This window comes from Eurypyga helias, unplaced genomic scaffold (assembly GCF_000690775.1).
Source record: "Eurypyga helias isolate BGI_N326 unplaced genomic scaffold, ASM69077v1 scaffold9099, whole genome shotgun sequence".
In the NCBI taxonomy this organism is placed as follows: Eukaryota; Metazoa; Chordata; class Aves; order Eurypygiformes; family Eurypygidae; genus Eurypyga; species Eurypyga helias.
In genome coordinates this window covers 99,640-124,344 of record NW_010273950.1, presented here as the reverse complement: position 1 = coordinate 124,344, position 24,705 = coordinate 99,640, and the positions used below count along the sequence as shown (strand labels likewise).

General features: G+C 37.2%; 1 protein-coding gene across 1 annotated transcript in view; it reads left to right on the top strand.

Annotated features, from left to right (window-relative positions):
* Positions 1 to 9,832: 9,832 nt before the first annotated feature.
* The window catches only part of LOC104515614 (cadherin-13-like), a gene marked incomplete at its 3' end in the record, with an annotated part of 93,869 nt that continues 78,996 nt past the window's right edge, over positions 9,833 to 24,705 (top strand). The window contains exon 1 of the mRNA XM_010159658.1: positions 9,833 to 10,027. Within this exon, the coding sequence (XP_010157960.1) occupies positions 9,833 to 10,027 (195 nt within the window). The remainder of the gene's footprint in view (positions 10,028 to 24,705) is intronic.

Below are 24,705 nucleotides of genomic sequence, written 5' to 3'. Positions count from 1 at the left end.
TGCTATTAGTCCCACTTGGGCTGAAGCTGTTGGCCAAAGTATTCAAGTGTACTCTTACACCAAACGTCAATCAGCAAAATGCATCCAGGAAGTGCTTGTATGTTTGCTAAACCCGCATGTGTGACTACTGCAGGTTTGAAAAGATCTGATGAAAATAACATGTGAAAACGAAAGTGTGGAACTTTGTAGCTGGGTGATTATGTTTATCTTACTGCTTCTGTACTTCTCTGTGGTTTATAGTATCAGTCTTGAGTTTGGGTATATCCGTAGATAATAACTTCTTTAGCTGGAAATCTTAGCACCTATGACATTCTGGAGAGTTTTTGCAAATCTTGAAAATCTTTTAGCACAGCTCTAGAATAAGATTAATATGTAAAGCTGAGTAATACACCTGATGTCAACAGCAGGCACTTGGAACACCAGTGGAGATGGGTAGGATAAATCACTCTGAATTAGGTGCCTAATTAATGGTACTTTGATTTCCAATAATGGATACTGTCTGTGTGGTAAATAACATATCCTTAATTTCACATGCAGTTCTAGACTTTGCAGAGATCTCTGCAAACCTCTCATTGCTTGTGGATTGATGAAAAAAAGAGTTTTAATCTTATTAGAGAACATTTGATTACAGGCTAGTTTGCTATACTTCTCTAAAGAGCTTGGATCAATTCTGAGGAATGTGGGCAACTATAAATTTCTTCTTTCTCAACCAAAATAGGCTTACATCTGTGCACTTACGTGCTAGTTAATGAATACTTCCATTCCATCAACTTTCCAGTACTGACTTTATCTTGACTATGTCACTGTTAAAAATAAAGCTTTTAAGAAACCAGTTGAGTTTCATTATGACTGTTTTCAGTAAATAAGGAAGGATAACAATAATATATACCTTTTAAGTGCAGTTGAAGGTGGCTTTGTGGCTGTCATAGGAACTGAGAAAGTAGATTTTCCTGCAATAAAAAGTGGCCTTTTATCAACTGCAGAAGCAGTTGGATCAGAATAAGTATATTTGTGCATGTAGGAAGATAACCAGGTTCTCATAAATGACCTTTCTTTGGGTGGTCCATTACATACATGTCATCTGATTTTAGACTGTGGCTGTCTGTTTGTATCTGACCTAGTCCTCCTGGCTATTTTAATAGTCATTGAAGAAGATAAAGCATTTTTTGGACAGTAGTTAATCTTTATGTGATATACAGTCCTAAAATAGGTCTCAACAGTCATATTGAAGATACATCTCTGTTTACATGGTTCAGAAGCATAAGAATGGGAGAAATCACACCTCTGTACAAGTTATGGATAGTGGAGTATCAAACTGATGATTGACTTAAGTTCTATACTAAGATTCAGCACATACAAAGATGAATTACTGGCAAACAGTGGTTACTTTGCAGGAAGTATCCACTCCGTTTCATACTGGATCTCTTCAGAGTTTTATCACAATGTTTTGCCTGTGCACTTGTATCACTTTACCACTGTGCAAGACTGATCTCTATTTCAGGAACACAGCCTCTACCAAACTTTGAACAGAGGTTAGATATCAAAATTACACCAAACCAAAGACCTTCTGAAGAAGTTCAGTGTGTATTTCCATTAAAACATTTGGGTCTGAAGATAGATGATTATTTCTGTGCAGAGTTAGCTCCTGGATGCTACCACCACTTAAGTCTTTACTCATCAGGAATAAGATGCTTATAAATTGAGGAGATGAGGAATTTTTACTAGCAGTTCTTTCTATATTGATTTGAAAAACAAACTCCCTTCAGTCCTTCCTTGAAGGAGGAAAAATATCATATGTAAAATCTGCTTCATTTGTTTTAACAGATGACTGCTGACTATGCTTCTCATTACAGTTCTTTCTCAATATATTTTATTCTTCTTCAGACATACTGCAGTTAGGTTAAATTCTCTAATGAACTATTCAGCTGTATATGAGAGCACAGCTGTTGATCCAGAAATCTTCAGTAATTAATCAGGACTATTTCTGTTACGTAAACGTGACTGTAAGGTGTATCCAGCTCAATGATTCAGAGTGACCTGTAAAAACATTCTTCAGCATTTGGAAGTATGGGCAAGTGTATAAATAGAACTTCCACTCACCTTGTATGCATGGGTACTTTCACCTTCAAAAGCAATCTCTAAATGGGCTTTTTAAACATTTCTCTGAGAAAATTAGATGGTATGTTTGAAACAATCTAACCCTCAATGTAAGTTATGCCTACCTGCATTAGCAAATGTATTTCTTTTTTTTCCCTCTATCTACATTTTTTTGTCAAACATATACCATTATCTACCACACCAGGGAGTAAAAATAAGTTAAGTAAAAGGAAATCATGGTTAAAATCACAACCTAACAATTAGCTTTCACTTTGGGGGGGAAATTATTGAGCACAATGTAAAATACACTTTACTGAACATAATAATGAGACTTACTATGAAAAATACAATCATTTTAAAAAACCTTACATAAAGTGAGTAATAATCAGTTCTTCATAATATTAACCAGAAGGAACACTTAAATTTTTTGACATCCCTAATCATGGAGCCTGGGGAGCACTACAGAACATTTGCATTAAATTACTCCTCATTTTCCCAGCCCTGTTTGTCCCTTCCATAGGTTTTGCTGCCAGTATTTGTGAATTTGGCAGAAGGCTACAGATTTCATAGCTAATATTGTTGTCTCCTGCCAGGAATATCAGAGTAAGGTGCATTAGAGGCTGCATGACAATTAAGGGTTGAGGGAAATCATGCTGATTTCCAGATGTGACACCCAGGCATCATCGTTTGTATCAGATTAGTGAAACTGTGTCAAAGATACTCACATGCATCACTTCTGATGTCCTGGGTATTTCCATTCAGAGTTCAGGTGAGCTCTTGTAGGAAGGACGCGAGCCTACACTTTCCTCAGCTGCAGCGGCGGGGGCATGGAGTACTTCTCCTGCCTTTGCGAGATGTGTGATTTGCATGTGCGTTGTGCTGCTTTTCATTTGGTTGTCTGCCTCTCTGTGTACTGCAATGAAGACTGGGTGATGCCTGCTGCCCGTTCTGTTGTTGCCTTGTATTAATTTTCCAAGTGCTATTGTTTGGGCTCACACCTTAAAGGTGATAAGCAGACTTTTTCAGAAGTGTTCATTCTTGGCCTAATTCTATTTTCATTTAATGCTTTGTCAATATAAAAGCCATGCTGGTTTAGCTACATCAGCAGAACATCTCTCTCCCGGGGCAGGTAGAGCCCTGTAGGATTAAACCATGCCTGTGCATGTTAGTGTTGCCTGTTAAAAGCAGCCTGATCTTGCTTTTTTACCTATGTCACCACATTGAGTAGAAACCAATGTAGTCAGTGTTGAAAACCCTAGTTAATGTTGGGGAATAACTTAGTCATGTGAACATGTTTAAATGATGGGAGGATTTACCAGCATGTCTCACTTACAAACAAGTTTTAAAAAACCCCACGCACCCACATACAACAAAAACCTTGACATGTACTCACAACACCCTCATCTGAGATGTAAAGTATATTTGCCCAGTTGATTATAAAAGTCCGTATGTCTTTAGCAGAATGGGGTGGCTGCTTTTCAAAATCAGAAGTAAATATGCCTGAGAACTGCGTAATCAATGTAGAAAGCAATTCATGTACAGGTGTGTACATTCAGAAAGGATCTGTGTGTCTCATAACCACAGTTTGTTTTGCTGGCCATGATGCTACAAGCTGAGAAACCTTTCCCAGCTTATTGAATTAACAGAGGTAATGCATGTTTCTTATCAGGGTTACAATTAAAGTTGACAACCCTAGGAGAGCACTAGTGAAGTCTAGAGCATCTGGGTTGGGATTTCTGAGATCGACTGAAACAATTTCAATTAAGTGGATTGGATTAGCACTGCCTGGGAAGCGGAACTGATATTTGGAGGGAAAGGCAAACACTTAAAGAAAACTGTGTTATGTTTTCCCCAGTAAAAATTACTATGGAATATAAATGGCAAAACAAAGAAAGAAAAATCCTCTGGAACAGTCAAAATTCTGTATTTTCTCCTTGCCAAAATACTCTATTGTGATTTTGTATATTAAATACTTTGGTATTATGTTAGCTCAATATTATCTAGGTCAAAACATCATCAGTTTATTTTGGCATGCTTGAAGTCACTGCCCTTGAAATGTTTTATTCTTTGTAAATCTGACTTTTCTGATAAAAAAGTACTAAGTTGAAAGCTGACTAGTCAGCTCTGTATTTCAGCAAGGATTATCCCACTTGTATACTACTGGCTCTGTTCCAAGGAGATTCTTCTACCAGACCATCAATTTCTATTTTCTGATCTGTAGAGCTCGTGAAAGTAGTTTTTGGCATGCATATGTTGATGCATGCTGTGTAAGGAAAAAAATAAGTTGTTAATCACTATGGGCTGTTACTTCATCTGTTGGTAAAGTTACATCACTGATTTAGCGTAGTAAAGGCTTATTGTTAAAATATACTAGATGATGAAATTCATCTTACAAACTATTTTTGTGAGTTACTGTGGGCCATTACCTGAAGCCATGAAAAGCCCCCTGGGTTGAGGTAGGTAAGTCTCCTTTTCCAGTGAGTGGGAAAAGGGTGTTAGTATTTCAGCAGTTGCTGGGGGTTTCACTATTCCAAGACACTGGTTCTGCTCCATGTTTGGGGTTTCCATCACAAAGGGACTCAGATCTAATACTTTTACCTCTCTTGCTAAAATTAGGTCCCTAAGGGGTGTGTGTGTAAAAAAAAAAAAAAAAAAAAAAAAAAAAAAAAAAAAAAAATCCTTTAATCCTTGGCACACAGCAGAAGTCATTGTACCAGAAGGAGAGGAATTACTGGAGAAAAATATTTGGTGTTTGTTATATAGTAGTTTGGACCTGGATGATCATTGTGTTTCTCTGACTTAAAAATCTATGTCATCCTAATAACTGTAGAATTGTGAGAAGATTTGTAATTGTTTCTTTGGAAATATTCCCAGTGATAGTATCATCGTAATATTAAAAGGAATCCAGAGTAGTCTCGGAAGCCATGAGCCATATATGTCACGTAGGTCTTCAGTCTATTGAGAGAGCCCTCTACTTACCAATTTCAGGGGAAAGAAATTAATAATGCAGTCTGAAACTTTGGGGTTTCAGCTGTAATACTCCAGTGATTTGCCACAGACTTTCCAAAAGCAACGTGACTTCCAAGCGTACCTTCTCTTGTCCAATCTTTCTCATATATTGCAGCTCTTCAAGGAGATCCTCTTTAGTGCTTCACAATTCCCACCTAGCTATTACGTTTCCTTATTGTGATCATGAATCCAAAGTACGGAAGAAGCACTGTTGGATGCGATTCCCTTTTGAAAGGCTGGAGCAGCTGCCTCAGCAGTGAAGTTACCAATTTGATGCTTTTTAAAAAAAAAAAAAAAAAAAAAAAAAAAATCTGTGTTCCTATCTGCTACCAAAGACACAGGTAGCACAGTGGGATCGCTGCAGTGCCCACTGTGTGGGAGTGAAATCTCTTGCTAGCAAAGTCAGCTCTTCCCTTTGACAGATGGCCTTTATTCGTCATACTTTATACAGAAATGGGTTTATGAAAGTGAGTTTGGGAAGAGTAAACTCCCTTGCTGTATAGCAGGTGGGCACCAGGAGAAGTCGTGGATTAGCTAACGTGCCTGGTTAAAGTATGTCGGTAACAAGTCTTGTCACATAAAAAGGGATGGATAGATTTGGTGGTTGCTATTTAATCTGTGTGCTCACTCTGTTTCAGCTCAGCAGATTGTCATCTCTGGTAGTGGATGCATGGGTAGGTACGCTCTAAGTGGAGAGGGGTAAAAAAAATACTTTGCACAACCAGATAGCTTCCTAATGAGATTGCTGTATCTATCCAGGGGAACATTTTAAGGCAGTGAGGAAGTGAAGGAAGTTATCATCAAATTATGTGCATATAGAACATTTTCATAACAGGGAGTGTGGAAAAGAGTAAACAGAAAGGTGGTGTGGGTGAGAGAAAATGTGTAGAGCCTAAGTAACGCAGGCAACTGCTGCTTTTTTTTTTTAAGTGCTCTAAATGAAAAAGTCCTATAACTACATTCTTTATAGAAGTGAAAAATATCGCCTGTGGAGTTGCTGGTGTTTCATTATTGAATTGACTACAGTACCTTGTTCTAAAGACTGATCTTGCAAATAGTTATGCTCTACTTCTGTCACCCTGTCCTCTCACTTGGGGAACCCGTACTGAGCTTTATAATTTAAAAGTAAAAATCCTGGCATGTGTGGTTTCTTTTTAAGATACTGTCATTTTAAGATACTGTGCCTTTGTTTCTGTTTTGTATTCTGTCTTATATTATTTTTCTATAGTTATATCCTACAACACTTTTTCCTTTTCTATCTATTTCTTTCTTTTTTTCTCTATTTTGAAGGTATCCTGAAAGCCCACACTTTGTGCATTGGTGTAAAATTGAATAGCCTATGTTATGTCTGTACTGTTATTCCCTGGAAAATGCTGACAGGTGTTGGGTGTCGCTTCATGATCTTATAAATCTGGTCTTTTTTTGTTTATTATGAGGAAACATTTCATTGTTTGTCTGATCCCAAACCCATTTTAGTTTCTTGACATTTTCCCTCTCATTTCCCTAAGTTTTGGAACAGTTCTTACAAGCTTTCAGTTCAAAAGCAGCTTATGTCAGTGTAGAAAAAGGAAGATCATGGGAACCTTGGTGGTTTTCCCCCCACATTCCCTTGGAGTGTTTCCCTTCCTAGAGTCAAGTCACAGCCTTTGCTGCTTCTGCCATCCAGAAGTGCTTTCCTTTAGCTCTCTGCTTCACTGCTTCTCCATCTGTATGAATCTGAGCATCTTTCTGGTGACCCACGTTCGCATCTGGTGTGAATATGCTACTATTCAAAGCGGTTTTCCTCTGTCAGTTACCATTTCAGGGAATGATTTATTATAACAGGAGTTGTGCTCTGTGCTGTGGAAAAGGGAGAAAATCTAGACACAGCCCTAAGGAATTTGTGTCTTGCTTGACTGAGATTGGGAAGCATGAGGCTGTATGCTGCCAAGAGATGTAACTGATAATCTGTCCCCCCAAATTACTGACTAAATAAAGGAGATGGGTATCAGGCTGGCAGAGAAGGCAGCTGTTATCCACATTTCCTCAAAGTTGTGAAGGATCTGAGCCAAACCTCAGGGATGTCAGTCAGAAGTCTGCCAGCCACTCTGAAAGATAACACAAAGGAGTCTGCTGGAAACTTGACCCACTTTCTAAGTTAAAGCACAGTGCCATAATTACAAGCCATTCCTATCGTCTTGCAGTTAGAAAAACAATATACTTCATATAGGTAAAGCACAATATCACCATCTAATAACAATTTCTATTCTAAGGTTGCAGAGATTTTTCTCTTACTTCAACACGGGATTAACGTGGGAAGAAATTGCAAGAGAAATCAGGTTTGAAAAGGAATTTGAATATAGGTCAGGTGGTTAATTCACTCACATTAGTTTATCATGTTTAGCAAGGGAGGGTGAAGTCTTCAGTCTCTGGAAGAACATCTCTATTGCTATTGAACATGACTGCACAGTTTTATATTTTTGTCTACTTCACTTTTGTGCTATAGCCTTTCTTCCGAAAATACTAGGTAAAGAAAATAGCATATGGATGAGAAGTAGCATATCTGAATGTCTATGTATGACTATTACATGAATTGGTACAGAAGAAAAGGATGCATCATCATGCTTTGATAACAAGCAAATCAGAAGCAATTACTTTTTTCCTTCAGATAAAAGGGAATCACTTACAGTACTTCAAAATAAGATGATTTTTTTCAATGGCTTAGAGAATAATAATCTCTATGTACATTGAGATACAACCATTTCTTTCCATCTCGCTGAGTGTGAGCCATTCATGGTGTATGAATGCATCTCTGCACTTAGGAAATAGATTGCTGCTGTTGAATTGCATAAGCTGCAGTGATGCCACTGCTTAACTACCATCAACTTCTGATCCAGTTGGATCAGATTTTGATATCGGTCTTTATAACACATCCTCCATTCTGAAGCAGAAAAAGAGTAGAACAGATTGTTTTCCACAAGGTTCTGGCAACTTGAAAACATATTTGTGAGGTTGTTACGTAATGATTGCTCATATGGCTGAGTAATTGTAGAATGAAATTCTGGATTGTCACACATGCTAAACATGTAGTAAGTCTCTTGTTCGCAGTTGCTTTGGTCAAAACACGATCATCTAGGCATGGGTGGTAGGCTTGTTCTGGGGCAGTGCTTATTCTCTCTGGCCTGTGTGTTATCACAGGAACCTTAGCCATGGAAAATTACCAAGCACCTACAGCCTCTCTTGACTTTAGAGAGAATTGCAAATGCTTGGCAGTCCTGTGGAGCAGCTTTAGTTATATTACAAATTAGAAGTAAAGCTCTTTGCTTTATAGCAGAAGCTCACAGTTAAAAAAAAGTCTTATATCTAGGTAAATACTGCTTATGCATCACAAACCATGGGTAGTGGGGAGAAAACATGTTGCTATTGGACAATAAACAACATGCCAAATAATGTAAATTGATATCAAAAAACAGACAAATGCAAATCTCAATCTGTTAGAAACATTACCACATGTAGACTCAAACACCTTTCTTCTTTTACTATTCTTCTTCCTCCATTGCTTTATTTGCATTTATCTACTATTTTTCAGTGGGAATAAAAGAAACAACAGCTTCAACAGTTTAATGACAAGGTTTATTTCTTTAATACTTGTAGATGCTAGATGAAGAAAGCATGTATGCTGATTATGAACACTGGTGTGTTATTAATGAAATCAAACCAGCTTATTGGTTAGCCAATGTTCACATAAAACAGAAAAAGCTAATGTCTAGTTTGTTAGTAGGGGGTTTTGTGTGTATTTTCTTTTACTTACCCTTACTGCAACTGGCAGGCAACAGATATCTCTGTCTACCTTCTTTGGCTGCTGCCAAAAGTTAGTAGAGCCTCTTTCCAGGTCTTTTCCTCAGTTGGCTGTGACATTCATACTGGCTTGGCCACTCCAGCTCCTTGTCTTTCTCAGAGCCCTGGTGTCCCCTGCAGATTTGCTGTATCTCCAATCAGTTTAAGTACAGCAAATCTGTGACACTGCCATTTGAGGTTTGTGTCCTGGAAGTACAAACAGTCTATAATTTTCTTCAAGACCTGATTCACTGAATCAATCTCTTTTTTTCATCTTTTTAACAGTCTTTCAATAGCTGAGGAGTAACTTAAGTTTACCATCTCTTCGGGACAATTGCCCTCTTTCTGTTGCTATTGTGACTGACCTGTAGAAGGATAGCATTACACTGGCTTCTACTATGCCTATTGGAATTACAGGAATCAACAAGGAAGCTGTAAACCCAGTGCTAAGAGGGGGCTAACGATTGGAAAAAAATACTCATAATACCTGTCTTTTGGTGTCAGTCCTATAGCAGTTGTTGTCTGCAAGGCACAATGGAACATCTGGAAGCAAGAGCCCTTCTATTCAGGTAGCTGAAACTGCATTAGCTGCTCTCGCATAAAGAGCAGGATTAGAATGACAGACCTCCCCACTGAAATATTTGCTCTTGAATAAACTTGTCAAATGCAACAAGGAGTGTCATGGCAAAACTTTCCTGCTTCTGCTGTGAGGAGAGCTTCTGTTTATAGTGTGACAAGAGAGCTGTGTTTAATTGAGTTGCATTTTGGTGCCGTCTGCTGTAGGTAGATACAATGAAAGGGGGCAAAGGGCACGTTCAATTCATTGCTATCAAGCTTCCTTTCTTCTAGGAGCAGGTAACAGCAAAACAATTACTGTGCGTTTGAAACAGGCATGTTGTAGAAAGGATTCATGGGGGGAGCAAGAAACTGCTGCAATCGCTTCACGTTAATTTATGCTCAAGATGGATTCGCCGTTCTTTATGGCACAACAGGGGACCCTAAATATAATGGGGAATATAAACTAAGGAGGATAATAGAGAAGGAAGGCATCCTACAATACCTTTGGAGTTCATGCGTTTATTCCAGCTTGCCGGAATCGGCTTTGGTGAGCGTTCATGTACTCATAATGAAAGCAAAGCTCACAATATAACTTTGTAGAAACTAGGTCAGGTAAACTGGAGATGCTATTGTAGCTTTACACACTCTTCATCTGTGGATCTAAAGTTCAAATGAAAGACTTAAAAGTGTAGTTTTCATTAGTAGCCATTTCAAAACTGTCATGTGATTCAGTACATTGAAACTAGGTGCTTTCTAAAGTTTTATGTAGGCAGCTTGGCTGGTATGTGAAAATCTTTAAAACATGGTTCTGGTTTGGAAATGCCTGTCCTTACTCCTTAATGCTACCATTTCTTCTCCCAGCACTTCTTTCTTTCTTTCCTTTTTTTTTTTCTTTTTTTTTTTTTTTTTTTAAGATTATGCTCCAAGAAAAAATACTACCAAGTTCCCAGTGATGGCTCAGAGTTGGAAAAATGTCTCCACAGCTGGGCAGAGCTTGAACTTGTTTATGTTCCTCAGAAAGGTGTAGGTTGGTCACTAGAAATAAATGTGTTACATTTGTGCAGTTTTCTTTGTGGGCTAAAGTTTCATCCTCTTTCCTAACAGAGTTGTTTAGCCTGTGCTGAGATGCCTCACTAATGTCTCGTGTTGTTCCTTGTGCCAGCTTGGCATGTTCATAGAATGTTATGCTGAAATAATGAAGGTGTTAGTTGCCACTATAGTGGCCTAGTGAAATGATTTGGAACGATGACAAAGATAATGAAGAACTAGTGGTTCAGTGAGCCAGTGAAGTCGAGCCATACAGGTAACCCAAAACTGTTTATCTGTAACTTCTTTCTGGTATCTTCTAAAGAATTTTCCTTTTCTTTCCCTCTCCATTTGGAAATTGGAAATGGGAACATATTTGTGGTTGTGTCATTCATAGTTTTGAACGCTCAGTTTTGAAAGAGTAGTAAACAAGAACTTTAATTTGTGCCAGTTCAATAGTAATTTGTGTTTCCTGGGTGAGGTATGTGGCCACTGAGGCTACAGCTCAGGTGCCTCATTTATGGACCCAATCCTCCTGTATGGCTGAATGTCAGAAACATGTCCCAGGTTGTCATTCAGATGGAGACCTTATCACACAGGACAAGAGACAAAATTACTGGCTTCCAGACCTTGCAGCAGCATTGAAGTACAATGTTGAGATAACTTGAATGAAACCGTACAATTTGGCTCTTAACCCAAAAAAGCAACACTGATTTTTGGAGTGTTTTAACTACTCATTTTATCGAAAAATGGTAAAACAAAATGATTCAACACATTCAGAACGTTCTCTTCCCATGTACTTACAAATTAAAAGAATGCTTTCTTCTTTTTTACTGTTCTAAACCAATCATGTTGCCCAGGGGAGGAGAAAAAAATTTGCATTTCAATTATTTTTATAGAATATTTTGTTATGCATAACATGACAAAAAAATGTCATTAATATTAACAGAATTGGATAGTTTTACTTAATTTCTGCTTTGTGAAGTCTTACTCATCTCCTTGCTTTGCGTGCTTGGGCAAAACCAGTTTAATATAATTGGTGGTCCTAATTTAATCTTTGCTAGTCTCAGATGGTCTTCTGCTCTCCCATTGCAATACTCTAATAGTGACCTACCCTAAAGATATTGACGTTATGGCTTGTTCCCCAGGCTTGTCACAGGATGGACAGCAATTATTCAGTAGAAGTTCTTGTAATGTCCTAACTGAAGACACACCTTTCAGCATAGTGATTTCTTGCTTCGTTTATGCTTTAACTGAGTTAGAAATGGTTGTCTGCTAATGAGTTAACTTACTTCTAGCTCTTCAAATCTTAGTGTAGTAAGCTTTAGAATGAGTTAATATTGCTGTGGAGGTAAAGGTTATGAAGTATATAGTCCTGTATGCTCTGAGCTGTAGTGTGATTTTCAGTGGAAACTTGAGTTAAATATGGTTCTGTGTGTATCTGTATGTAATCCTCTCTGAAGCTACTTACTCTAAGCACACAGACCACCTGCATTTTTATAGATGGCAGCTGAATGCTACTTAGAGTGAAATGGATGCTCCTGTCTTTGTCATAGCTGTGAAGGGAATTCATGCACATGTGCCCTTTTCAACTGTCCAATAATCCTGGCAGCCTCTGGGATGTAGGATAAGGGGGTGGAAATGAAAGCCAGAAAAGAGAGAAACCAAATCTAGGACATGGAATCTAGCTAATGACAAGAAGGAAATTGCTGTGTGAAAAGGCATGGGATTTAAATAAAAATAAGTGGGATGGGATTCTGGCTCTGTCACAGATAAGACTTTCATGAGGGGTTAGGAATTTGCCCTTGACGGTTGGCAGGAGAATGCTCCATCCTCTAAGCTGACTAGAGCAAGCTATGAAAAAAGAGCACTTATTCCTTCTTCCTTATTCACTTTCAACAGTTTTTGGTGAGCATGGAAACAGTACAAACTATGTTAGTGAAACAAATATGTGCCAGGAAACACTGATGTGTTTATACTGGATACAAAAAGCATGCAGTCTAAGACGTTGTTGGTGAGCTATTTGGGAGTGCTGAATATAGAACCATGACACACACAACACTGCTGTAACAACTTCTGTGAGCTTTCAGATCAAGCATGAGATTTCTGTCCTCCCCCACCCCACCCATTCCAACTCTAGTTTCTCCTTCAAGTTTTTTTCCATTGTGGTGTGCTTCCCCTTGGGCTAATTGATTTTTCACTGAGTTCTTCCTCTAGTTCTTTAGCAGTTGATTAAAAACCAAACCCTGCAAATGCCTTATCTCACTACATGGGAATAAGTTATAGCAGCAACCTCTTGATTTTGGGGAACTTTTCTACTAGAAGATACGTATTGCCAAATCTCCCATCCCTATCTTTCTGGATTTCAGTCATCTTATTTAAATAATAAAATGAGTGATTTCCCTGACATCTGATCAAACACTTTCTCATTCTCCATCTGCTCTCCTGTTGCAACTTGGCTTTCATTTCTGTGGCCAGTGGATACAATAGGGGATTGTAATTTTATTGTCAGCAGAAGTGAATGTAATGGTCTCATTTGCATTGTGGTTGTGTCTTTCAAAATTTCTTTTCTCTTACTATGTAGATCACTACTTTAAATTAGATTTTAAAAATTATTTCCTGTGTGGATTTGAAACCTAGTATCATGTTGAGCATAAACCTCTTGCAAGAGTGTTATTCCTCAGTTTTGTATGTTAATGTTGATTTTGTTAGTCGCTAAACAAACCTTTGCTGTTGTCCAGGTACTAATGAGCGCAATAGGGAAAACATAACACTGTAGTACTCCTGAACTCACTGGAATGACTTTTCTAATTGATGAGCTACATTTCATCATGTATAAAAGGCAGTTCTTACAGAATCTGTGGATGGTGTGCTTGGCTTGCTTGTTGCTTTTTCAGTAATTTAAAAAAAAAAAAAAATCCTTTTATCATTCCTGAAAAGTACAGAAATTTGGTGCTTGGTTATAACTTTCAATAGCGCTGAAATGATCATAATGCCTGGATATTTACCTTGAATATCTCTATGTAAATATACATGTTTAGCCAAAAATGGAAAAAAAGAAAAAAACAACTACAATTTGGATTTTCAAAGTTTTAAATCTTGTCCTTTGTAGATATTACTTCCTCTAAAGACAACATCTCTCTCTACAGGTGATTAATATATGTAAGAGCAATATATAAGGGAGTTCTTGGTGTATTATAAGAAATAGATTTTAAAATTAAGAAACAGCTCAGGTAATTGGTGATGTAACATCCTGTTTTAAAAAAAAAATGCTTCTGGGCAGCAGTGGAAAACTACTAGCACAGTCTACTACTTGATCAGAATCTATGTAAAGTAACTTGGAAGTGGAAAGAACAGATATTTGACTCATACCTGATTTTTTTATGTTATTGCATTAGAGATTGCTCCACCAAATGTATTTGTTGTCTTGCACTATTTTGCTGGATATCTGTGTCGAACAGGGTAACGTGGAAAGATTTTGTTTACTAAAACTCAGCAGTATCTTACATTAAGCCCCTGGCAATTCTTTGTCTGAGTCCCAGTGTTTTCACACTGCAGAAAAGTAGACTTATAGGAGTAAAACTCTAAAATTGGTGTCATCAAAGGAGACTTGTTATGAGACTGCTACCATTAGTTGTTAACTGATATGCAGGGAGAGGGTGTAACAAGAAAATGAAGAAGTTAAAATAGGCCTAGCATTTTAGACACTGCTTTTGCCATGAACCTATTTCTTGCACCCTGAAAATGGTTACTGATGAGGCCTCAAACAGGCAATATTTGTCAGCATTTATACAGTACCACTTACTCAAGATATCAAAGCTCTTCAAAACACTTAAGTAAATCACAGAGCCTCCCTGCTATGTATGTTAATTGCATTGTTTTCATTTACAGATGGGGGAACATAGGGAGGTTAAGTGGTTTGTCTGTGGTGTGTGGTCTGAGTTTCTCTATTGGATTACGGCTGAGGAAGGGAAATCCTTATCACAGTGAATGGGAACACTGGGACTAACCCATCAGATGTAGGATTGCAGTCTGGAGCCTGTTTATACCTTCTCTGCTAAAAAGACAATACAAAATAAGTAAAATACAGGTGAAAGTATTCATAAATTAAAATGAGGCACCAAATAACCCAATTTGCAGTGCCTTCTGGTTTGCTTTTGGCTTGGTTCCTAATCTTTTTTGCAAGAGAAACTCCTACTGTGAATAGCTGCTTCTTAATAATAGAATATTACTTTACCGATTAATATTTGTTGGACGCTTAGTCTAATTATAGTTTCTCACAGCTGCTTTAATTAGTATAATATGAGGTTTAACATAAGCAAAATATTTCAGATGAGTTTAGCCATGCTTTGCAACTTAATTCTGTACATGGAGCACAGAGCTGACTTTTGGGAGAGAGAAAACATAGTCCTTCCTGAACCCAGGACACATGTTTTTGAATGATAAGATATGTTAGTATTTTTGTTTCTGAGTCAAAAGATGTAATACCAAGGATTTACAGAATCTAGGAACTCGGAAACCTCTGCCTAGGGAATAGCTGCAGTGAACATGATTAACTGGATAAAGGAGAGCTCTATGTAGTGCAGTTGAGGATGTCAGTGTGTACTTACTAATTGAAATTGCAGAGACAGAATTAAAAGCCTGTGATTAGTAAGGCATGCCAATATTTTTAAGGAGCAGCTACTATATTTTCAAATGAATGTGCAGAGGAACAGTGGATGGGTTTTCTTGGTGTGAAATTATCCTGTTTCTTTTATGCCATTTGTGTTAAAAAGTGAATTATGAAGACAAGACTTTTGAGGAAATTAGTCGCTAATTTTTTTCTTTCCCGGTTGTCACATTGTACAGCAGAGGTTAAATCGTGTTGCTATTTGAATATCTCTGTCAAAAGTACAAAAATACTTGCACTGGTTTTTTGTTTGGTGGTAAATGTAAGCATATTTGCAGAGTATTAAAGAAGGATACCAGGTAAGAATAAAGCGAAGGATTCACTGATAATGTGACCTGTCAGCTGTATTTCTCAGTTCTCCATTTGTACATCTCCAGCGCTATTTTCAAATGTCACACCTTCATTTCCTCTCCTTTTGCAGGGAAATGTCTGAGAGCAGAGCATATTCTTGACTATTGAGAACAGTAACTCCATTGATTAAATTAAAAAAAGCCCAACTGTTGTATATCTGTCCTGTTAAGTCAGGAATGATGTCCCTGAAGTCCAACCTGTATTTCCTATGTATACTTGATGTTTAAAATAAACTTGAACCAGAAGCTGTTGAGCACACTGTATTCATGCTGCAGAAGACTTGAATGAAGTTTGATAAGTCACGTTCTGTGGGAGTAAATTCTTCTCATTTTTCGTGGACTCAGAAAACTTCTCTTAGACTGTAATTCCCACTTTGAAATTATTTCTTTCAATTTACTGAAGTAGAAGTATGTGACTTCTGAAATGCTCATGCTTCATAGTATGTAGTAAGACATGGGAATTTGATTATGGAAAAAGGTGTCTTAAAACTAATTTTTTTTTCCTTGAAATATTTTCTGATTTTGCATAATGATGATTTATTTTTAAATATAACATATTATACTTTAACCCTTGCAAATGGATTCTTATTTAGGAGGTGAAAGATTGTGAAAAATGTAAAATTCTTGTGTAATTTGAAGTGACTGATAATGTAATATAGCCCTCAGAATTCAGTCCCAAACATGAAGACTTCCTTTTAAAAAAAAGACATTTAAATAATTTAAAATTGCATGGTCAGAACACAAATCATACTCAAATAAAACACCTATAAAAAAAACTTGAAGTAGTTGAATAATTTTAAATTGCTTTATACTGTGCAAGAACAGAACCCCAATCACTTGCAGGCTGAAACACACACACATATTGAAGTGCTTCAGTAAATTTAAATTGCTATGTTCAAGGAAAAGGGCCTTGAAATTATTGGATGGTTGATATTTTTTTTTCTGTAAAATTTCTTGGTTTTATATAAAACTCACAGCTTTTCTTTGTCAAAATGAACCAAAAAAATCTGATCGTTTGAAGTAATGAAGAATTAACCCTTGTTACATATAGTAATGGTAAGATATCACATGATTAAATGCATATATCCTAGTGTAGCAGTTCTCAGATCTTTGATTATTGTGTAGCTCAGACTAAAATATAATCCTATAATGAATATAACTTAAACATTAGATTTCTTCTTTAGCCTGACTCTCTGATAAAAAGTAGACCTCTTCATATCTCCCGGATCTGAATTATGTTAGGCCTGTTTGCCTGGTCAGTCTACACGGATGCAAAAGCACGTCCTTACATGCTTACTTGTCCAGGAATTTTAAAGATGGATTTTGAAGACTCTGAACTCTGTACAGCTTCAGTGGTAATACTCAAGTTGTTTATAAGTAGATGTAGGTCACAAAAGCAAGATTCAAGGCAGAGATTCACAATTTTCACAATCTCTTATGTGTTTTATACTTACAGCTTGTGTCTTTTGCCTGTTGAATCACCTGTGGAACAGATGATAGACTTAAATGCAGATAATTATAGAACTGACAAGTGTTCTGAAAGTGCTGCCCACAGCAATAAGTGGGGAGGCTGCAATAACATTGAGTTCCCTAACCACTGCTGAAATCTAACTTAAACTATGGAATTCAAAACCAAATGTTAGTTTATTGTTAGTTTATTAAGGCTTCGTGATGGAGTTTGTGGGATAGAATCATGAAATCATAGAATGTTTTGGGTTGGAAGCGGCCTTAAAGATCATCTCGTTCCAACCCCCCTGCCATGGCAGGGACACACAGCCATATGTATGTTCTTACACTTCAGGACTGAGATATGTCCCTTGATCTAAGAAAAAATCATTGTGATCACAGATAACTTTTTGTGATTTCTTCTACAACCAGCCAGAAGCAGCCTCTTTCTGGGCTCAGATTCACTCCTGATTTCTCTACCTTCTCACCTTCAGTGGTGCAGAGGGACAGGGAATGGGAGATTTTTTTTTTTTTTTCCCCTTTCAAATATGTTATCCCTGAGGTGCTGCCACCATCACTGATGGGCTTAGTCTTGGTCAGAGATGTGTCCCACTTCGAGTCAGGGAAGTTCCTGGCACCTTCTTGCAGGAGCCACCCCTGTAGTGCCTCCCTGCTACCAAAACCCTACCACACAAACACAACCTACCAACTCACTTGCAATATTTCCCAGCAGTGCAATTCCTTGATGGTTGAAAAGTAAGTTCCACTGTAAAGAACAAAGCAATAGGTGTTAGTAGGGTGTTAGAAGCATTCTCCAGTACTCACGAGCCTTCCTTCTCCATGTGCCAGGATTTTCTTTGACACCCTAATACATGTTGGGTCAGTAGCTGTATCTTTTACATAAAAGATTCCATTCAGCTTTTAAATGGCAAGCAATTATAAGAGAGAGGGTTATACACCAAGGTCTTGGTTTCATATTATTTATGTTCTAATTAATTTACCAGACTGATTTCCACCCCCACCCCCACCCCCCCTGGCCTGAACTGCTATGGCTACTAAGTGTTGCTCTTTAATAGTTATCATGTTCCTAGCATTAATGGGTTTTATTTCTTTGGAAAGGTCATTCTTGACGTAATGTCAGTGTTAACACAAGGGAGCCTGTAAGCTTTGGAGATTTTGCTTTATTGTGATGTGCTCAAAAATGTTCAGCTACTTGCTGTCTTTCCCCTGGGGCATGCTTTCTCTAAACTCAGAAGAGTTAGTACAAGTTCTTTTAAAAATTTGACTGTGTTCTTGCAATTCATTAAAAATACTTCTCAAGTAGCAGCTGGCACTGCCAAAAAGACTTGGGTCCTTTTTTAATTCTTTTCTGTTTATTTCTGTATGACTGTAGGAGTTTAAAAATTACTGCCTACTGTAAGTAAATACACAAGCCCTTGACTGGTGAAATGAGCAGTGTTACAATGACTTTGGTCATGTCAGTTAAATGAATTAAAAATATGTGTGGTAACCAGTCTACAAATAATACAGTATAGTTAATGCTCTTTAGTAAATGAAAATAAAATTACGTGAAAAGCAGCATTGAACAAGAAAATGCAGAAGTGTGTAAATAATCTTCATAATCAGTTTTGGACTTAAGTTCTAAGCTGAAATAGTGTTAAATTATACTATATATTTTTGTCATCTGTCAGTCACTATTAAAACAATTTAAAGAGATCTACATAAAAATATATATGAACAATAGAGGAACATATATATATTGTGTATTACATATCACATATCTTTTTCTCTATTTCGTTCAAGTACCTTTCTCCCCTGTTGCAGTTATTTCAGAGTTGATTGGTTATTGTCTTTCTGTTAAAACTCTGATAATTTCTTGCAGTTGTTGATCAGCCATCAGGGTTAACTGGGAATAGCGGTGCTTTACTTTGCCAGGTGTCACAGTACGAGGAAAAGGAGCACAATAGGATGTCAATGAATTTACTGCAGTGTGGTTATATAGCTCAGCTCAATAGGTTGATCATCTAAGATTGATCGAAGTGCGTCCTTCAGAAGGTTGACTCAGGCGGGTTAACAGTTAATCTACCTCCGTTTTCTTTCCTGGAATTTCTGTCCAGTGGGTTGTGAGATAAAGGTAAAATAGGTAATATTTGGAAGTGTGGGGTGCTGTCTAGGATAAACGGCTGCAATTCCAATGCCCTCAGCCTACATCTAAAAAGCTTAAGTTATGTGTTTGTTTTTTTTGTTTTTTAGAGGACTGTCTATTTAGACACTACACTGTTTCAAGGCTTTCCTCTATCCTGTGGGCAAAAGTTAGCATACAGATGAGCTGTTTGATCTGGATGTTTCATAACTTGCAGATTTGTAACCTTGGTTTCTTCTCCTATAGACACATGTAATGTGTCTGTAGATAAGAATATTTTGTCCTCTTAATTAGCTAAAAAGAGATTTCTTAGACTTATTTTACATCCTGAAGTTACTTATGTTCATAAACTTTACCAACCGGAATAAAAACTGGCATGCACCTCTCTCTTCTGGAACTGGTGAATAGGACAAGCAGAAGCAGTACTGTATGCCACCCTGCATCACTTGTGTGGTTTTTGGTCTGGTTTTCTGAGGTGGTAAAAGCCTCATTCTCTCATTGCTTCACCATTTTTTTTCATGATTTGCTCTTATAATCCTGGACACCACTGGGTTGTTTCACTTACAGTTGGTAGGCTGATCTGTAATTATGAAGTTGATAGGAGTTTCATGAAAATAGGAAGCTGAACATAGAGAACATACTGACAAACCCACTGAAAGAAAGATTGAGGTGATTACTACTGTTCCTTACTATAAGAGAATCAGCTCATGAGCTTGGCCTTTAAACAGAAATCACTAGGAAGCCAGTCTTCACAATTCTTTATTTTAATATTATCATACTACTACTGGTTTGGTATGATTTGTAGTAAAACAGTAACTGTGTGATGTGCAGATAACTGTGCAAAAATTTGTTGATTAGCTTGTTCTGCAGAACATGTTGTTCTTTTCCTGTTGAAGGCAAATAAGATCATGTCAGGATTGGTAGACAGGTTTGCATTAGGTTTATGGCCTTGCAGCGGTTTCTCAATTTGATTATGAGTCTTTGGACATTAGGCTTGCTTTTTTCTGAAATCGAGGGCTGTACTTGAAAGTGTTTTGTTTAAAAAAATCTTGTATACATGACTGCTTAGGTGAAGGTCAGAAAACATTTAACAAATGTTTTCTTGAAGTGGAAAGACAGACATTTCTACTTGACCCTAATACTTTTGAATTCTGCGGGTTGGTTCCAGTTTTTCTACTGTGTCAAGGTGATAGCACTGTGTATGTGTTTGATACTCAAAACCATGCTGTTATTTTGAAGGATTGTTTTTTAGCAAGCTCATTTTTGGCTTTGGCTCACAAACGCGAAAGACAGATGTTCAGTGTTACACTAAGTTCAGTTTTGTGGTGCAGTAGTAATTGCTTTATACTTCAGCTTGGTGGAATATAAATAAAACGATAGATGGAAGGTTGCACCTTTTTTGATAATGATCATGCTGTTGGGAAATTAAACATGTATCATATTCCATATAGTTTCCAGCCGTCCTATCCAAAACCCACTATCTGCTCTAAGAAATATGATTTTAATTTTTTTCTCTAATGGCTTTTGCCACATCAGTTTTTTCCTGTGTGGAATAATGACTTTCTTCCATGCAACTGCATGTGAAGGGTTATAAATATTTTTGAACAATTCTTAATTTATTTCTGTTTTGTGAAATCGGATCCATATTTTCATTCATTTAAGTGTTTCAAGAAGTCATTACTGCTGGAAAATAGGATCAACCAGTTTTGTTCATTAGGTGATAAATAACTAAAGTGTTTGGTATAAGCAGGACTTTGAACAGGTTATTGTAATGCAGTTTAGGTTTCGGTAATTCCATACCTTGCAGCATAACCAGATCAGAACTCTTGACTTTCAATGTTTCTTCTTTATGCCTCTTTCACTTGTACAGGAGTGCTATTGAATGGCTCATTTGCATTACTCCATGCCCCGTAGAATGAATTTATTATGCAGCTTCTGTAAATAAGCTAACCAGTTGTAATCTCATTCCAGTGCTGTATGGGTTTCAGCAAAATACGATTACTTTTTTCATAACACCTAAAAATAAACAAAAAAATCCCCCTGTGGAACCCAACCTGTTCTTTTGTCTGAGGAGTCTTATTTGTTAAATGGTGGTGTCAATCATGATGGGTAAGTATTTACTTGTTAAATATTTGAGTAATTTAAAATATTGCTTACTTTGAGCACAAATAACATATTTTGGCCTCGGTTAATAATCATTAAAATCCTTAATGAATCGGAATGCTAGTTTATTGCCTGGATTACAAAAATCTGAATTATTTGAGATATGTTTACATAGTTGAAACAGTGAGTTGATCCTGTTCTCTGAGCCATGTGGGTACAAGCCATCTTGAGTCTGGAAGCCATCATCTATCAGCAAATCCTGAGACTCAGCTAATAAGCTCTATTGAGAGGGAAGGTTAAGCTTGGGCTCTGCATTGTAAGATGTCTGTCACTTGTGAGCAGAGTTGTGTCCCATCTGGTGAGAAGGGGCAGAGATAGATTTAGTAAGATTTAGTAATGCACAAGGGTTTGCATCTGTGTTTGTATTTCATAAAGATTAATCCTGAATCTGTTTGTAAAAGCTGCTTAACACTGTTATAGCTAAATAGAGGCAGTATCCTCTGTCATTTTCAAATTTTTTAGCTTTTTGTGTCTTAGTTAATTTCAGAATTATTACGATCCTTCTGTATGATGAGACCTTAAAAAGGAAAAGTGGAATTTTAGGAAGCATTAAGCAACATATTTTGGGCTTAAAGAAATATTAATATCACTTACCAGCCCCTGGAGTACACTCACCTAGAGTTCTTTGTGTATTTTGCACATGTGCAAACTTGAACAAGCACAATGAAAGGTTATTGAGATGATCTAAGGAATGTATCCTTATAGGAGATTGAAAGAGCTTGGTTTGTCTGGTCTAGCAAATTGGAGAGTTAGAGGAGAAAGGTTAATTAAGTTGTGAGACAAGACTTGTACGAGAATAAATGGCTGTAAATTGACCATGAACAAATTTTATTCTGATGGTCATTTTGTAGCTTCCAGAATGGAGTCCAGCATTGTGGAATGCGGGGAGAATTATTTTTGGTCAGGATCAAGTGATCTAGCTATGTGATTGCATGTTGTGACTGCTTGTGACACCACAGGGGTTTCATTCCAGGCCTATGTAAGGCTGTTCTGGGTTCCCAAGTCCAGGGAACTCTAAGCTCATTCAAGTTCTGATGCATGGAATGTGTGTTAATATGAGTTTATTCAAAAGGTTAATTTTACAGTGTAGCTGAATTGCAGCATAACTAGATTAAATGCAAACTGTGATGGTCTTGCACCTCACCATGTTTTTCTAGCTGCACTATTCTGGTGGCACTGGCTTTTGCAGATCTACCTGGTGAATTGATTAAAGGAGCAGATGTGACTGGGAAAAGGGCAGAAAAAGTGACTGACGACCAGGCAGGTCAGGCCTTGGAGGCAGAAGAATTGTCAAAACTGTGACTCCAAATGGGGGTGCCATGGACATGCTCCCATACTTTCCAGCATGCATGTATTATCCTTCTTGACCCTAAGGATTGTGGACTCCAGGGTTGCTTTGCACTCTGAACAGGCCCTGGGGTCATATCTTAACAAACTGATAGTGCTTCTTCCAAAGATCTTGAATTTCAGAAGGAAAATAGCAGGCTGTTCAGACACTAGTGCTGGCAAATTGCTTCTTGAATAACTTAAGATTACCATTGTCATGGAAGATGTGCACTTTTTACTGAATATGTGATAAAATTCTTATAATAAACATACGTTCACAAGGAAAGTGCTCATAAAGAGAAAATTCCTATGCTGGATAGTCTCACAAAAGAGTTTTTCTTTTTTTTTTTTTTGTTTTTTTTTTTTTTTTTTTTCTTTCCTCCAGTTAATGGATGCCTACCACAGTCACACTGCTTAGTGACAGGAGAACTGAATTCATTTGAGCCAATAAAGTCATTCTAATTTGCATTTTCATAGCCCACCCTTCACTACTCCAAGTGTGACTTTCACTTTTAGGACAGAGCTGTGTGGTAAATGGATATGTAGGCCTTTTAAAAGAATATTTATCATCCTTGAAGAATCTAGGTGCCAAATCTTAATAGCATTTCTTACAAAAATGATTTGAATTCACTATCAGATTTAGAGGAAGAGCTGTAGAGATTGTGAATCCTCTTTTTCTGAACCTCTTCCTGATAAAAAGAAGAGAGGTTAAAGCCTAAAACAGTGAAAATTTTCCCTCCAAAATGAAAGTACAGTGAATAAAAATTGCCCCAAATCACCGTAGTCTAGAAATCAAATTAATGCAAACGAATTGTGTTTTATTTAATTTAGTCACTTGCAGAGATAAATAGTTCGATGTACCTCTATGCAGCATTAAAATACCTTTGTTAATTATGCCAATCAGAAGATAACTTATTCAGGCTTTTGAATTTTTTTTTCTTTTCCAATTTATGTTAAAAAATACAGAAGACAAGGAGAGCTTCATGTCCAGTCTGTATGTGATTTAATGAAACAATTGCCTTAGGACCTGCTGACACTGTAATTGGAGCCAGCATAATGCAGAACCTTACTTAAAGCAGTGCGCTCTATTCTGTTTAAGTATCCCTCTGTTAATTTCATTTACATATCTCATGTAAATCTGGAGGAAAAAAACTCACTAAAATGAAGGAATAGTCCTTACTGACTTCAGTGAAGGCAAGATTTCATCATCTCTCTGCAAATAATTGTGACGGTGTGCTGCTTATTACTTGTGTATCTTCTCTGATGGCACCTCCTTATCCATTTCTGTGGGTCTCATGGTGCAGCACCTGAAGATAGGAAAGGTTTTAAGATTCAAGGATCTTGATCTGCATGATAAAAATGTTTGTCATGTGCAATTTAGTTCAGTGTGGACTGTTCTTAATATTCTGATTACTTTTTTCCTCTCAGTTCTCAGCTTTTAGGATCACCATATTTTAAATGAAAATGTGAAGTTTTCATATGCCAAAAGCAAATTTCTTTCTCATGCTTCCAGAGGAAATCTCGGAAGAATACCCTTTCCATACTTGCTGCAAGTAAATGAGTCAAATGAATAAAAAAACCCTCCAAAGCCATACATGGAAAAATGAACCAAACCAAAAACCTCATTTCTCAGGAAGGGACTTGTAATTTTTCAACTCTTGAGATTATTATAATTATTAAACATGAGTGTGTTTTCTATTTTAGCTGCTCTTTTGTCAGGTTTTACATTGGCTTGTTTACTTTTCAAATAGTTCTCATGAATTCCAAGGTAGAATGTGGTCCTACAGAATATTGTCCTATGAAGTGAGATTTGTTTGAGATTATTTTGTGTAAAAATTCATGTCTAGGCAGGTGGTTTTCACAGGACTAAGCCAGATACATCACTATTTAAATAAAGCCTTATGCAAGGATGAATTTCACGCCTTAATGTGTGCAAAATGCAATTAATATTCTGGAGCTTACATTTTTGTGATAGTTTTTCTCATACAGGTAGGGCTAATAAAGATATGAGAGTGTTTACACTAAAAGGTGAGAAAATTAATTTCTGAAGTGGGGTTGTGGCCCATCAAACCTGAATGGAGTTGTTTCATGTGCTGAAACTG